This window comes from Aphelocoma coerulescens (genome assembly GCF_041296385.1).
Source record: "Aphelocoma coerulescens isolate FSJ_1873_10779 chromosome Z unlocalized genomic scaffold, UR_Acoe_1.0 ChrZ, whole genome shotgun sequence".
Taxonomy (NCBI): Eukaryota; Metazoa; Chordata; class Aves; order Passeriformes; family Corvidae; genus Aphelocoma; species Aphelocoma coerulescens.
In genome coordinates this window covers 55,680,776-55,694,718 of record NW_027184085.1, presented here as the reverse complement: position 1 = coordinate 55,694,718, position 13,943 = coordinate 55,680,776, and the positions used below count along the sequence as shown (strand labels likewise).

Below are 13,943 nucleotides of genomic sequence, written 5' to 3'. Positions count from 1 at the left end.
GTGTTTGTGTCCAGCAGCTGGGAAAACGCCGGTTCCAAAAATCTCTTTAGCAGGAAAGCCACTGCATGAATGATTATTTCTATTCCACAGAAATGCTAAGTGGCAACTCATTTGAAAGTTTGATTCGTATACATGAGTGAGAAACAAGATCTTGAGCCCTCCCCCCCCCCCCCAATTTATTGAATAATGTGGAACTCTTTAGATTGTGACAGGACAACGTGGGTATATCCAGTTTTTCCTGAAAGAAGCAATCACTACAAACCCTTGAATCCCCACATAACTGAAACCAAGGCCAATAAGAAGAGCCCTCCGGCAGCAGATGAAGGAAAGAAAAGAGTTAAATGGAGTCAGCGAGAGGCGCGGCCGCCCTTCCCCTCAGCGGGCCGGCGGCAACATGGCCGCGCTGGCCCCGGCGCTGGCGGCGGCGGCCGGGCGGCTGCAGGTAAAGGCCGCCGGCACCCGGGCCCGGCGGGGCCGAGCCTCCCGGAGGAGCCCCGGGGCTGCGCGGGCGTGGGGGGCTGGCCGCGGGTCCGCAGCCCGTGACAGCGCGCCGCTGTGGCGGAACCGGCGCGTCTCTGCTGAGCCGCGCGTTGCTGTGTGCGCGCCGGTGCGCCACGCCTCACGCCGGTTTCCGCTTACAATTACTTGAATCGCGGCAGTAGAAAACCGAACTCTGCGCTGTGGTGTTGGTTGCTTGAAAGTAACCAACGAGCATTTAAAAAAAAAAAAAAAAAAAATTGGTTGTAAATAACAGTTGATTTTGTTATCTACAGAATGAGAGCTGTTCCAGTACTGCAGGTGCTGGCCGACAATTTCAGAGCTGGAAGATGAAAGCTGAACGAGCTAAGAAAGTTGAATTCATAAGAACTGCAGAAAAGCTAAAAGCTCAGTAAGTTAAACACTTCATCATAAGTATGTTTTCGTTCTGTTCTGGAGGTAACAATAACTCGAAGTTCAAATTAAGAATATATGGTAATGAAGTCTTTAGGCTAAAGGTTTCCTTTTCAGGAGCTCAAATTATTGTGGTTGTTACAGAAGTTCAGGATAGGCTTAAGACCTCCAAAATACCCCGTTGTTCCAATTACCATTTGGACTTAGGCCAGTCATGTTCTTTAGTAAGAATTGCTACTCTTAGGTGCAAAGAAAAGGAAGTGTGTGTGTGGCACAATTGAGTTCTCAGTTTTCCTACTTAGCTGTGCTGATCCTTGAAGCACCTAAAGCCCTTAAGACATCCCAATAAAAGGGGAATTGCAGTAGCAGAATATTGACAGACTTCATCTAAAATATCTAGGCCACTGTTTTGGAAAACAAGGGGTCAAGACAGCTGAGGCACAGAAGTGATTTAAATCTGTTTCCCCACATCTTGACCAAGTGCTGATTACAACTACACTGGCATCTGAAAGAACAGGGAGATTTCTTCTCAAACAGGTGAGCTTTATGGGGAATAGCTTATGTAGCCATCTGACTGAAGGAGAGGTTTGCAGTTTTGAATCCTGATGAAACAGGGTACTTAAATCTCACAGCAGTGTTTTACACTATGTGACTGAATCGAATTCATCTTGATTACCCTGGATCCTGGGTTGTGGCTCAAAATTTGACTGCTGGGTAATGTTCTCAAGCAAACTGCAATGAGGCATGCCATTTAACTGAGCCTCAGCGTCCCTGTAGTGTTGTCTGTGCTGGGGCTCCATCTATGTGTGCCACTGCATTAATACAGCCTGTCTGCCTGCACTTTTCCAGGGAAAATTCTCATAGGCTTCCAGAGAATAAGCATGCACACAGAATTTCAGTGCAAAACCCACTGCTTGCCAGTGAGGTGATTTCCCTGTTAATTTCTCTCTCTTGGTCAAGTGCTTGAGTGGTGTGTAGTGTTATAGCTGCAGAAAGGTTTTCTTTGAAAACAGTTGTAGGAACAAACCATGGATTTGTATAAAATCTAAGATATTCCTGTTAACACAGCCTTGGCTGCACAATAACCTTGGAAAATCTTGGGGCTTTGCTAAGTGTTTGTGCCTTACTCAGTGTGGCACCCTTTCTTCCTAGGCTTGCAAATATAGAAAAAGACAGAAATGGACACCTTTATAATAGGAAGAGTGATTTCAGGGTAGAATACAGATTACTAGAGGAACTGGAACACAGCATGACTGTCAGCAGGAAAACGGAAAGTAAGTGGGGTTTTATTTGGGCTTGTTTGGGTTTTTTTCCCCCTTTTATATGGTGTTGTTTTTGTAAATGGTTTAAAAATCAGTAATACAGAGAGATGAGTTAGGTGGAAGATAGATACTAGTAAGTGTAGTGTTTCACCATGTGCTTATAAACACACAATTCACTTGCAAAATTCAGGAGCATAAAAATTTTGGGCCCCCTATGTTATTAACTGTTTTCTTTTAATCTTCAATGTAAAATGACTGGTGAAAAGGTACTGTTAAAAAAACTTGGAATCAATTTTGGGTGTATATTGCAAATATAATGTAGTCCAGCTAAGGTACAATAAAAATATTCTTACCTCAACATTCACATCTGATTGCTGCCTTTAAATATACTTTTAAACTGTTCTGTGTTTGCAGTTTTTGAGTTTTTGAATATTCCTAGTTCAGATAGTGCTGTGAGATGGTACACAGTCCTACAGTATCTGTTCCACTTACAGACTATAATGTAACTCAAGAAAATAAGTTACTCTCTTTATTTACAGTACTTAAATGCTTTCAAAAGTAATCACATAAATCATGCTATGCCATCTGATATAGATCAAAATAAGTTGAAGAAAGGAAAGGAATATAGAAACAATTAAAAGTATCCTTACCTTACAAATTTGCATGTGTTCTGATGTACGTTTTTTATTTAAGGAGTCTTAGAATATCCTTTGTATCTTGCAGTCCTTAAGAAATATAAATGTTTCTGAGGAATGACTAAGCTAATAAGTTCACAATTTTTTCCATGAGTAAGTAGGGAGCATGGAATATGGATGGAGATGATGCTATGAGATAATAAAGAGGACAGTGATGTGAGGTGTAAGGCACTACATGTCAGATGTGAAGGAGTATATCCTAAAAGATACAAAAGTGTAAAACAGCCCCCAATTCCCATCTACTGTGTTCAGGTCTTTCAGCACGATCTGTGTGCTTTTAGATTTTCTGTGGTCTCAGCAGGAATGTGTACCTTCCTTATACCTTCCTTAATCCAAATCTTTTAGGATAGAAGATGCAGCTCCTTAATATCTAAGATGTATCCAGAACTTCATCCTCTTCAGTACTGTATGGTCTCATGAGGAACCAAGTGGTAACAATGCAAATAAGTCCACACATACTTGGAGGACAAGAAAACATTGTTTCTTCTCTATTTAACACAACAAATAAATTAATCTTATTGAAGTAGTACATTCATATACACTTTCAAAGTTTGTTTTCTCTTCATAAATGGGTGTTTTGAAGCCTAAGTCAAAGTTTGCCTCAAAACCCTAGAAGCTATCACCTGCATAGGCAATATTCTCCAAGCTTCCCTTTAGGAATCTCTCCTCTAAAATACTAAGCATTTTAACTGGTAACTGCATGGTCAGCTACATGCAGTTACCAGTTAAAATGTTCAGTATTATGGCAGTTTCTTATCATCAAACAGAATTTTGTCCCTGCTTAGATCAAACCCCCGGTTTATTTTGGACACTTCATTGCTCTTGTTCTTGTATTGAATTTAATGCAAAAGAAACTTAGAATTATCAGCACCTTATTTTGCTTAACAGAAGCTAAAATCCTGCAGCAGCTATTAAAAATACAGAACAGTGTGAAGAGACTTCAGCAACAATTAAAAGATGTGAAGCCTACACCAGAGTGTAAGTCATGATGACAGATTTAAAAACATTTTCCTCTACAGATTTCTTGCATAGTTGTCTTTCTCCTGCAGAGTTGGGACACTCCTCCGGTCTTTATGATTTTGCAGGAATCTGGAAAGGGAAGACTAAACCTAGAAATTGCAGAAACCTAAGAAATGGTGAAAGACTCTGCAGTTCTGTGTGTAAACAGAAACTTTATCTTACAAGTGGTGTGTGTTTGTTCCTTGAGGCTGTTGAAAGCTAGATTTCCTATCTGTAACATTTGCATTATGTAAAACAAAGTTGGTATTCTACTACCCTGTAACTCCCTTTGATCTGGCAAGAGGTCACAGGGTAGGTTCTTCAGGGAACTCATTTCTAGCCACCACATGATTTGAAATGTAAATTGGAATATTCTACAGAAAATATTGCAGCAGTTTGTTCAGTTTGAATGTTTTAAAGCTTTAGGGAAATAGGCTCTGAAAGAACCATTCTCATGTGGTATCTACTATTTTGCAGAGCTTAGGTAGAGGCCCTCCTACTAGCTGAGGGCTTGCTGATGCTGGATAAAATGCATCCCATTTCATTTATTCAGTGTTTTATCTATCAAAAAAAATCATTATCTTCTTAAACTGTCAGTGAAGATACTAAGAACTAACAAGGCATGAAAGCTGAAAGAAGAGGTTTAGATTATATAACTTTACTAAAATACAGGTTATTTGAACTACACATTCAGTGTGTCCATAGAGACGTTGTGCTGATGTAAAACAGATTCCAATCAAATAATATAATGTAATCGAATGGATGGATTTTCTACCACTGCAAAAGAGATTTTCCCTGGACAGCAGCATTACCATCTTAAAGTCAGGACTACAGCACGCTGACAGTACAGCACTGTTACTTTGATGTTTCTTTGTCAGCTTTATAAAAGCAGTGGCCTGCAGGTTCAATAGGATTGCTACAGTCTGGTATAAACCAGAGTTGAGTGTGCTTAAGTCACTAACTGCATTGTTATAAAAAACAAACGTGGAACTCTAGGATAAGGCTGTCTCATTCTGGGAATCAGTTGAAGCTCAGTCAAGATGAGACTTCTTTAATGGAGATAAACATTTATATTGGGATTTGCATCCAGTTACCTAAGTCACTTCATAAACACACCTTTTGAATAAATAAGAGTTTCTCTTTTAAGGCTGTGTGAGATGGAAATGCATGCTTTTTTGTACACTGAAATATGTGTCCTGAGTCTCCACAAGTCCTGCATTTCTGGATAGTGCTGATAAATACTGTAGACTTCTTAAGTTAAATATTTTTTTCTTCTTTTCCTTTTTTAGTTGTTGACAAGATCAAGGAAATGATGGAAGAAATTGAAAATGCAATCAATACTTTTAAAGAGGAACAGAGGCAAATGTATGTTCATCCATGCTTCAGCTACTAGAAAAAGTGCTTTCATAAGACACAATGAAAACTTTGCATTAATCTAGCAAACTGTCCTTATGATTTACTCTTTCGGTAGTGATTCCCGTGGTATGTATATCAAAGCACAAGCTATCAGTGTTAGAATCTTGGTAAGCTGCCTTTTAAAGAGGCTGTTATACAGCTATTGCAGCATTCCAATGTAACAACGATTTGCCTATGAATAACCTTCCTAGGGAAAGGCTGTAGAAGAGATTAAATTGTAGGGGTTTTGTTGTTGCTGTTGTGTTGTGTAAGCCGGTTTGGGGGGTTTCCTTTTCTCTCCACTGGTGTCAGGAGGGGATTGAGTTAATTGTATGCATGCCATAAATGTGTTCTTTCAGTAGAAGAGTAACTTAATTCTCATTGTGTAGTGCTTTATTATCGGATCATTACAACTGTGCTGTTACCACTTCAATTCTTAATCTTTGAAGAATAGCTTTTGTGTGGCATTGAACAATTACAAAATTCATTTTTGGTGAATGGACAATGAATACTGGTTTTTTTTTTCCTTACATTTCAGTGCTTGTCTCTTTTCAGATATCAACAGCTTTTGAAAGAGGAAAAAGCTGCCATTAATGAGCTCAGTCTCTTTGAGAGAAAAGTGGAACTGTGGGTATTAGGGAGCTCAACAGCAGAAAAAGTTTTGAAATTACCATCAGCCAGGGTCACAGTTGATAAAACACTGGAAAACCATCTACCCAGAGAAGTAATAGAGTTTGAAAGATTTCTTCAGCGAACAGGAGGGCGGCAAGGAGGCTGGGATGATTATGATCATCAAAATTTTCTGAAGATACGGACAAAATACAGAGGAAGGCTGTCTTACATGGATGAAGCCCTTGAGTATCTCAGTGGAAGAACAAAAGAAGATATAGAACAGCATGACAAATGGTATCAAGAATTTGTAATTTTACATGAAAGAAAGAAAGAGGTAAAATAACCCCTCTAGGGCTTTTGGAGATTTAAGAAAAAGTACTTATTTTCAAAATGCATACTGTCTTATTTTTGTATCTGCCTCTCTGGTAGTAGTGCTAGGCAGATTTCTCTTACAGTTGATGATATATAACGGAGGTCTTTAGCATCCCCAGCTTGCCAAAGTATTTGTCTTTAAAAAATAATTACAAACAAGCATAGAGCTAACAACACAGAGAAGTGGGATGTGTATTGCCAAAGTATATTACAAATGCTTTTGATGTCAGTGATTAGCAGGTTAGGTGCCAAGCCCAGAGCAGGAAGTGATCCTGTCTTCCTGTTACATTTGTCCCTAAGAATGTCTGTCCCACCTATAAGCAATACACATACGACAGACTGACATACAGAATTATGATTCCCTCAAGAACTATCCAGTAATAAAAGATGTACTGACATAAGAACTACTATAAAACAGTGGGTTAATTGGAAAAATTAAGAACTGTCATATGTTTCCATTTAAAAAAGCATATTATATCAACATTCATAACTACCCAGAGTTATTATGATTGCCATATCTGAAACAGTTTTAGCAGACATCTGTTAAACCTGCTTGTGCGATCCATAAAATAGAAAAAATAAAGTGAGAAAACAGATATAGGTACTTCTTGGCTTTAAGTTTTGCCTTCAACAGACTTCTAATTCCTCTGTGTAGTGTGTGTCCTTGGAACATGTCTTCATCAGACTGAATCAATGTGAATGTGTATAATTTTCATGAAAACCTTGGATTTTTTTCCCTATGGTCTCTTGTAGTCAATTAAAAAGTGGAAAGAAAAGCAACAGCAAGAAAAAGAAAGAAACTTGAAGGAGAAAGAGAAATCAGAAAAAATGCTCAAGGAAAGATGGCTACAGCGTGAAGAAGCTCAGAAGCAAAAAGCAGAAGAAAGAAAAAGAAAACAAGCAGCAGTTGAAGTCTGGAAGAAACAGCAAGTAGTAGCATTTGCAATGGATCAAGCATCACAACTAAAACTAGAAGAGAAAAAGCAACAAGAGTGCCAAAGCCACGTGAAGTTACTGTTGGAAAGGAATACCTTGCAAAAAAAAGTAAAGGAGGAACTTGAAAAGCTTGAAAATGAGAAGAGAGAGGAAACTGAAAAGGAGGAAAGGAAGCAAATTGCTGCACAAGAAATTTCTAAGTTTCAAGAGCATGTGCGTAATTTCATCTCCATTTTTGCATGTTGTTTTAAATTTGCAACTTCCTCCTACAATATAATCGGTTAAACAGGTTTTAAAATCCAAATTTCATTCATGTAAATCCATTATCGATACAAGTAACAGCATCTATTGCAGACAAGCAGTATGAAATTTGATTTTAAACAAAGATGCTTATTTTCTTCAGTATCTAAATTCTACAGGATTACTCAAGCTCGTATTTCCTTATCCATATAGAAGTGGTTTTATTTCTTCAGTAAATAATTTACTTGGGAAAAACTGCTAGGGCTGTGTTGCCTAAGAAGATGTCAGAGGACCTGAGTGTTGTATTCAGATAGGAGATAGAAAGAGTTGTTTGAATATCCTGCGGGTTTCAGTACCTGTTAGGTAAAGTCAGATCCCATACCAGTGTAAATGCAATTACTGGAGAACTGATATTATTATCTGTATTCACACTAAAGTTTTAGAAACAGTTTAAACTACTAGGGGGTTTTTTTCAAGCCATGTAACTATAATGTCTTTGTGCAAGACAAGCTATCACATGTAGCTAATGAAACTTCACTATTATGATAATTTCAAAACAAGAAAAAAAAAGCTGTAAAAAGGCTGCATGTGTATTTTTATATCATTTGTTTTACTTCCAAAGAGAAGTTTGCTTTTCCACTCATTATGTTTCAGGATCTACATAAACTGGAACTAAGGGTTTTACAGAAACACGCTAAAGAGACAGAGAAACAAGAAGAAGAAAAAAGATTGGCAAAGTTAAGAGAGAAGGTAACTTTTTCTTTGTTCTAACTGGAGATGTGTGTAGCTTGGTGATTTAAGCAGACTTTTTTTCATTAATCTCAAAAGCAGTAGTTTTCAATTATCTAAATGGTTCATAAAGGAAAACAAAAAGTCATGCCTCATTATCAGGAGACTAAATTGCAGCAGGCATAGTTGTTCCAGTGTTCAAAAAAATGGGAAAAAATCCTGAGAATTTATGTATCTCATTGCAGTATTTCACTGGGTAAGGCCTACAGGTCATAAAAGCGAGCTGCAGTATGGGTGGTGGCTTTTTTTTTTTTCCAAATTGTTTTCTACCATTGGTTAAATAAGTAGTCTGGCTCCCAGAAGCATTTTACATATACTGGGTTTTACAAGAATTTAATCTTTCAAATTATTAAAATTCAACGACAGAAAGCAGCTGTTGCCACCCTTAGTTTTCACCCTTCTCCTGTTCCCTGTGGTGGCGTGGAGGGAAGTGTCTCTCTCTGGCTAGCCAGCTGTGTTGTTTACTCTGCACCTGCTTCTACGATGAAGACCTAATGAGCGTAACAGAACTACTCCTGTGATGAACGAAAAAGACTTATTAAGAGTTTTGGTTGTTTGCTTTACTCTGAGGTCGAGATTCGGGTCACCAGAGACCGATCCAGGTTGAACAGACCTACCAAAGGCTGGGAAGAACGTAGGCAGGAGACGACACCAGCAGCTGCGGAACCGCAGCTGGGCGTTCCTCAGAGGTGAGGAGGGGACGGGTGGATGTGCAGCGCGACAGAAGTGCACTTCTGTACTTCGTGCCTTTTTGCTTTGTTGTCAGAGCTGTCCCAGCCTGGAGAGGAGGGCTGTAGCCGCGCACCAGCCTGTCCCCGTCGCAGGACGAAGCAGCAGCCAGCACTTCCCGGGAGCCGGCACAGAGTTCCTTGACCCATGACGTGTATTACCGCTGTATTTTGCGAGTGTCGGGTTTGACACGCCGGCTATCAGACCGGCCAGCTGTGATGTCCCTTGGCATTAAAAGCGCATCTTCCCTGCAGCTGGTTGTGGTGGCTCCTTAAGCGTACGGTTGCCACCCGCAGTGAACTGCGGCGCCCCGCCCCTTCGCCCTTGCCTTTTCCCGCTCCTTCTCCCGCTCCTTCCCCTTCCCTTTCCCCGCCCCGGGGCGGGCGCCGCGGCTGACGCGATCCGGGCGCGCCGGGCGCGGGCAGCAGCGGCGAGATGGAGATGGCGGCGGCGGCGGCGGCCGCGCCGTGCTCCGGGGAGCCGGAGCGGCTGGACTTCCTGCGGGAGCGGCACGTGCGCTTCTTCCAGCGGTGCCTCCAGATCCTGCCCGAGCGCTACTCGTCCTTGGAGACCAGCAGGTAGCAGCGGGCCGGGCTCCTCCGGCGGGCCGCGCGGTGGGAGGCGGGACGGGCGCCGCCGTGTCCGCCCGGCGCCCCCCGGCCGTCCGGGGCCCGGCCGCGCTCCCCTCCCGTCGGGCGGTGGCGGTGGCAGGAAACCCCTCCCGGAGCGCTGCCGCCTCCCGGGGACGGGGACGGGGAGCAGCGCCCCGCGGCCGGAAGGAAGCGGATCCCTATAAATCTGCCCACCAGCAGACGGCTCCCAGAAAATATGTGTTAATGTAGGGGTGTAGTCGCTGCTCGCGTAAAGTGCTTGACATCCACGAGGGAAGACTTGTTGATCCTTCTAATCTGTTTTAAATCCAGTGCTTCACTCTCTTAATCCACTCTGGAAGCCATTTTAAAATAAATCACTTAAGCTCCACTTCAGCACGCAGAAGACTCTTGTTCATGGAACAAATATTTTTAAGTCTTCATTACCTAGTATAAAAGAAAATACTAGAGAAGTATGTTCCTCACTTTGAATTAGAGGGGCATTTGTTCCTTTCATGGCTTCAGAATGTGCTTGCTTGATCCTCTTCAAGTCTTCACCTAAGACAGTTACATCTGAGGTGTAAGAAGACCAGTAATGTGATTATCAAGCTGCACTTGATAAAATGTTGGAGACACGTAGATAGTTTGATAATCTCGTTCAGGCAATAAAGTAGTAAGATTCTTCCCATTTTGTAATGTCCTGCAGGTCATGCTGTGAGGAATCCTCAATGGCTTTGATGCCTTTTCTTGGTCTTAAAATCAAAAGTCAAACACAGTTAGATGGAGAAAAGAGATTTTACCTTGGTATTTATGTTAAGGTTCCTTAGGTGCACACATCCAGGTCAAATGCACCGAAATGCACCCTGCAAAAATGCACCCCCCCAAAAGATCTGGTATAACATTATAGGTCTTACTAATTAGCATATCTGTCAAAAATTCCCCAATGAGAGGCTTAAGTGAATCCCCCTCCCCAAGGAGGCTTCCCCTGGATGGTTTTATCTCAGTTTACAGAATGTGTTCTGGAGAGGACCTTGGGGTCTGGGGCACGCTGATCTCTAGCTATGAAGCTTCTAAGATGTTTAGTCTCTCAGCTTGACAAACAAGTCCAAGAATGTAGGCAAAAAGCACTAAGAATACAGAAGGTGTAAAAAGGTATAACAGGGGTATAAAAGAAAAGGCAAAAATCTTCATGGCATCAGCTTTGGTCAGGTCATCCTGCTTTATTTCAGTTGAGAGCACAAACACTTGGCATAAGGATGTAAGGACTAGTACAGATAGTGCTGAGCTGTGTGTAGAATAACACAACTTTATATTAAAAAGGGAAGTTAGAAATGGAACTCTTGGAGAGGGGCCAACAGAGGGCTTCAAAGATGGTTAAGGAACTGGAGTATCTGTCCTGCGAGGAAAGGTTGAGGGAGCTAGGTCTGTTTAGCTTCAAGAAGAGATCACTGAGAGAGGATCTTACCAATGCATTCAAGTGTTTTAAAGGGCAGGCGGCAAGAGGATGGGGCCAGACTGTTTAAGTGGTGCCTGTGACAGGGCAAAGGGCAGCAGACACAAACACAAGATGGTTCATCTCAATATGAGAAAAAAAACTTTATCAGATTGGGGGTGACTGATCACTGAAACAGATTGCCCAGAGGGGCTGGGGAATTTCTTCCCTGGAGATGTTCAAAACCTGCCTGGACATGATCCTGTGCAAACTGCTCTGGGTGAGCTTGTATTAGGAGAGGGGGGTTGTGCTAGATGATCTCCAGAGGTCCTTTTCAACCCCAGCTATTCTGTAATTTTGTGAAATTTTGATTGCAGAACTGTAAATCATTTATTCATTAAAAATTAGCTGTTGTTTCGGTCTACTTTCTCATTTGTTTTAGATGACAGCAAGAGGAAGTCTAGGCATCCTATGCTCAACTTTTTATAGGTCTTAAAATTTCAACAGCATGCAAATGTATTAGAGTGATAACAAATAGCTAACCTTAGCCCCACTGACATCTGAAAATAGCTAAAGAAATGGGATGTTTTCAGCCTAGAGGAGGAGGGATCTAATCAGTCTTCCATTAGTGAGAAGTATTACTTCTCACTAACAGAAGAAAGATGGAGGTGTACTCTTTGCAAGGGACCATAGTGACGGGGCAGGAGGCTGTGGGAATGAGGTACTTTGGGGAGAATTGTGTGGCTGTAGGAAAAACATTTTTCACCATTAGAACAGTTAACCATGAAAAGCTTGCCTGTTGAAGTGATGGAGTTACCTTTGAGGACATGGCTTGTCAGGGTCCTGGGTCATCTCTGAGGCCCTGTGTTCTACAAAAGATGGGACCAGTGAGCTCCAGAGGCCCTTGGCAACGTGGACATGTTCTGCAGGGATGCGCACCTGTTGACAAATGCAAAGTGGGGGATTGAACCATAAATGCATCATCTCCAGTTTGACCTCAAGGGTATTAAGTTTGCCTTTTTGCCAAGTTCAAGGTCACAGAGTTCAGCAAACCTTCAGCAAACCTCTGGAGGTGATACAGCTGCAGAAAAAAATGCTGTTACCCTTTTATTCTTATTTCCCCTGTTCCTGAATTTGAGTGGTTCCATTGTGAGTTAGATGGGGAAACTCAAGTAAATTAAAGAAAAATTTGTCAAATAAATAAATAAAGTCATTTTTCAGATTTTTTTTTTCACTGCACTGCAGTAGAAAACTGTATTTGTTGTCACCAGACAAGGATAGTAGAGAGTGAGATTTTCTTTACTGTGCTGGTGCATTCTAGCTTAAGCTGTAGATTGTCAAACAATAATGGAGAATAAAGAGAATTCATTTCATGTTCTCTACTCAACTTCTTTGCTCAAAGCCTTTGTAAGTATTTTTATCTGTAGCTATTGCATGCAACAGTAGTTGCAGCAAGAGTAGTTTTTAAGCATTCTGACTGATAGTGTTTCATACACAATGATTGTCAGCACTGAGGTTTTGCAGGAGAATGCAGCTCTGCTGGTCTCTGAAGTCTTTAAGATTCAGGTCCTTCATGGTGCTCTTTGTAGCACACTTAATCAGTTTCTCAAATTTGTCACTTCAAATGCTTTCTGAATTCTTCAGTGAAATTGTAGTCTTTGTCCACGCTTGAAGACAAAGGGGTCTGAATCTGTCATCAGAAGTGTTCTGTTGGCCATCCTGTGTGGAAGTGGCTGTAGATACAGTTTTTACACTTCTTGGCATGTGTCACCTAAGGTGCTGCTAAGAGTTGTTTTTGTTAGGACATATGTCTGTTAATTTTCTGTGAGGCAGGGTAGCATATGAAGTAAGGATGCAGTGCCTAAATGGCTGCGTTGCAACCTCTGTATGACCAGTGGTGCCAGATGTTCTTGCCCACCATACATAAATTCCAACACAGTACAGGCTGTTCCTTAGTAATGCTGGAGACACAGTCAACTCTGAATAAGTGAACTGAACCCTAACTATATGTAAAACCACTTTTTAAATTCATATATCTGACATACGCATTTTTAACTGTAGGTGAGATTTACTGTGTGTATTGTATGTATTGCCTCGTGGTTTTGGAGCTACTTTGTAGCAGTTTCTCGTGCTGATGTTGGCATGCTGTTTGTGCCTCATTGGAAGTAACTTAGCAGGGTAAAATAGAGTGAAAATGTATTTTAAATAGTTCTAGTAAAGACTGTTAGTGTTTGTGAATATCAGAATGTACAGGCAATGTTTCAAATAAATAGTTTATTGTAACTGCACAGTAAATTCCTTGGCGCTTTTTAATGAAATTAGTGTTTTTTTTTAAATTAGTTAATTATCCAGGGTCAGATTTTGGGTTAAACAGAGGTCTGATCAATGGTAAAAGTGGATATAAGCCTTGAAGTGTTAATTTTGCACTTTGAAAGACAATTTCTTAGTCATTAGAAGGGTTAAAATTTGCTCTTGTTCTACATAGAAATACTTCTGTGTGCAACATACTTTTTTGGCTTTCTCTACTTAGATAATCATTTGAAATAATAATAGTAAAGACACATATTTTACCAGCCCACTGGTAGGAATGTCACCCTAGGAAGTTGTGGCATTTTACTGAGATTAGCATCTGCTGCATTGTCATTTGGCTGCTGTGCTTTAATTAGAATAATTCTTTTGGTTGTGTGCTTTGGGCTGGATCACATCACCCTTTTTTCCATGGTCTTACTGTTTGTGGTTCTGATGCAGAACCTCATGCAGAAATTAAGTGGCTCTGGAGGCTTCTGTCTGCATCTGTCTCTTCAGAGGTGCCAACTACTGGTGGCCAAGGTGGCTCGCCAGTTTGTGAGGTAAATACAAATTGCAGCTTAATCTCCTAAGGAAAGCTGGTATTAACTGTTGGTTTTCCTTGGCATGCTGAATTGTAGTTTCTGCATGTGTAGCAGTTGTTTCACAATCCATCATCTTAGCTGGTGTAAGGAGAACAAGAATTTCTAGAAAG

The 13,943-nt window shown here is 41.0% G+C and overlaps 2 protein-coding genes across 3 annotated transcripts in view; both read left to right on the top strand.

Annotated features, from left to right (window-relative positions):
* The first annotated feature begins 204 nt into the window (after nt 1–204).
* Nucleotides 205–9,272, top strand: CCDC112 (coiled-coil domain containing 112). Of its 2 annotated transcripts, XM_069001269.1 has the most exons (10): nt 206–442; nt 774–889; nt 2,044–2,165; nt 3,737–3,826; nt 5,137–5,212; nt 5,798–6,188; nt 6,980–7,375; nt 8,057–8,152; nt 8,762–8,880; nt 8,958–9,272. In XM_069001269.1, the coding sequence occupies exons 1-10, from the start codon at nt 320–322 to the stop codon at nt 8,986–8,988; spliced, it is 1,560 nt and encodes a 519-aa protein (XP_068857370.1). In that variant the 5' UTR covers nt 206–319; the 3' UTR covers nt 8,989–9,272. The 2 variants fall into 2 exon arrangements, with proteins under 2 accessions (XP_068857371.1, XP_068857370.1); XM_069001270.1 differs by lacking the exon at nt 3,737–3,826 and having other exon boundaries at nt 205–442.
* A 72-nt stretch (nt 9,273–9,344) lies between these two features.
* Nucleotides 9,345–13,943, top strand: part of PGGT1B (protein geranylgeranyltransferase type I subunit beta) — a 33,612-nt gene continuing 29,013 nt past the window's right edge. The window contains 1 exon segment of the mRNA XM_069001271.1: nt 9,345–9,498. Within this exon segment, the coding sequence (XP_068857372.1) occupies nt 9,356–9,498 (143 nt within the window). The 5' untranslated portion in view covers nt 9,345–9,355.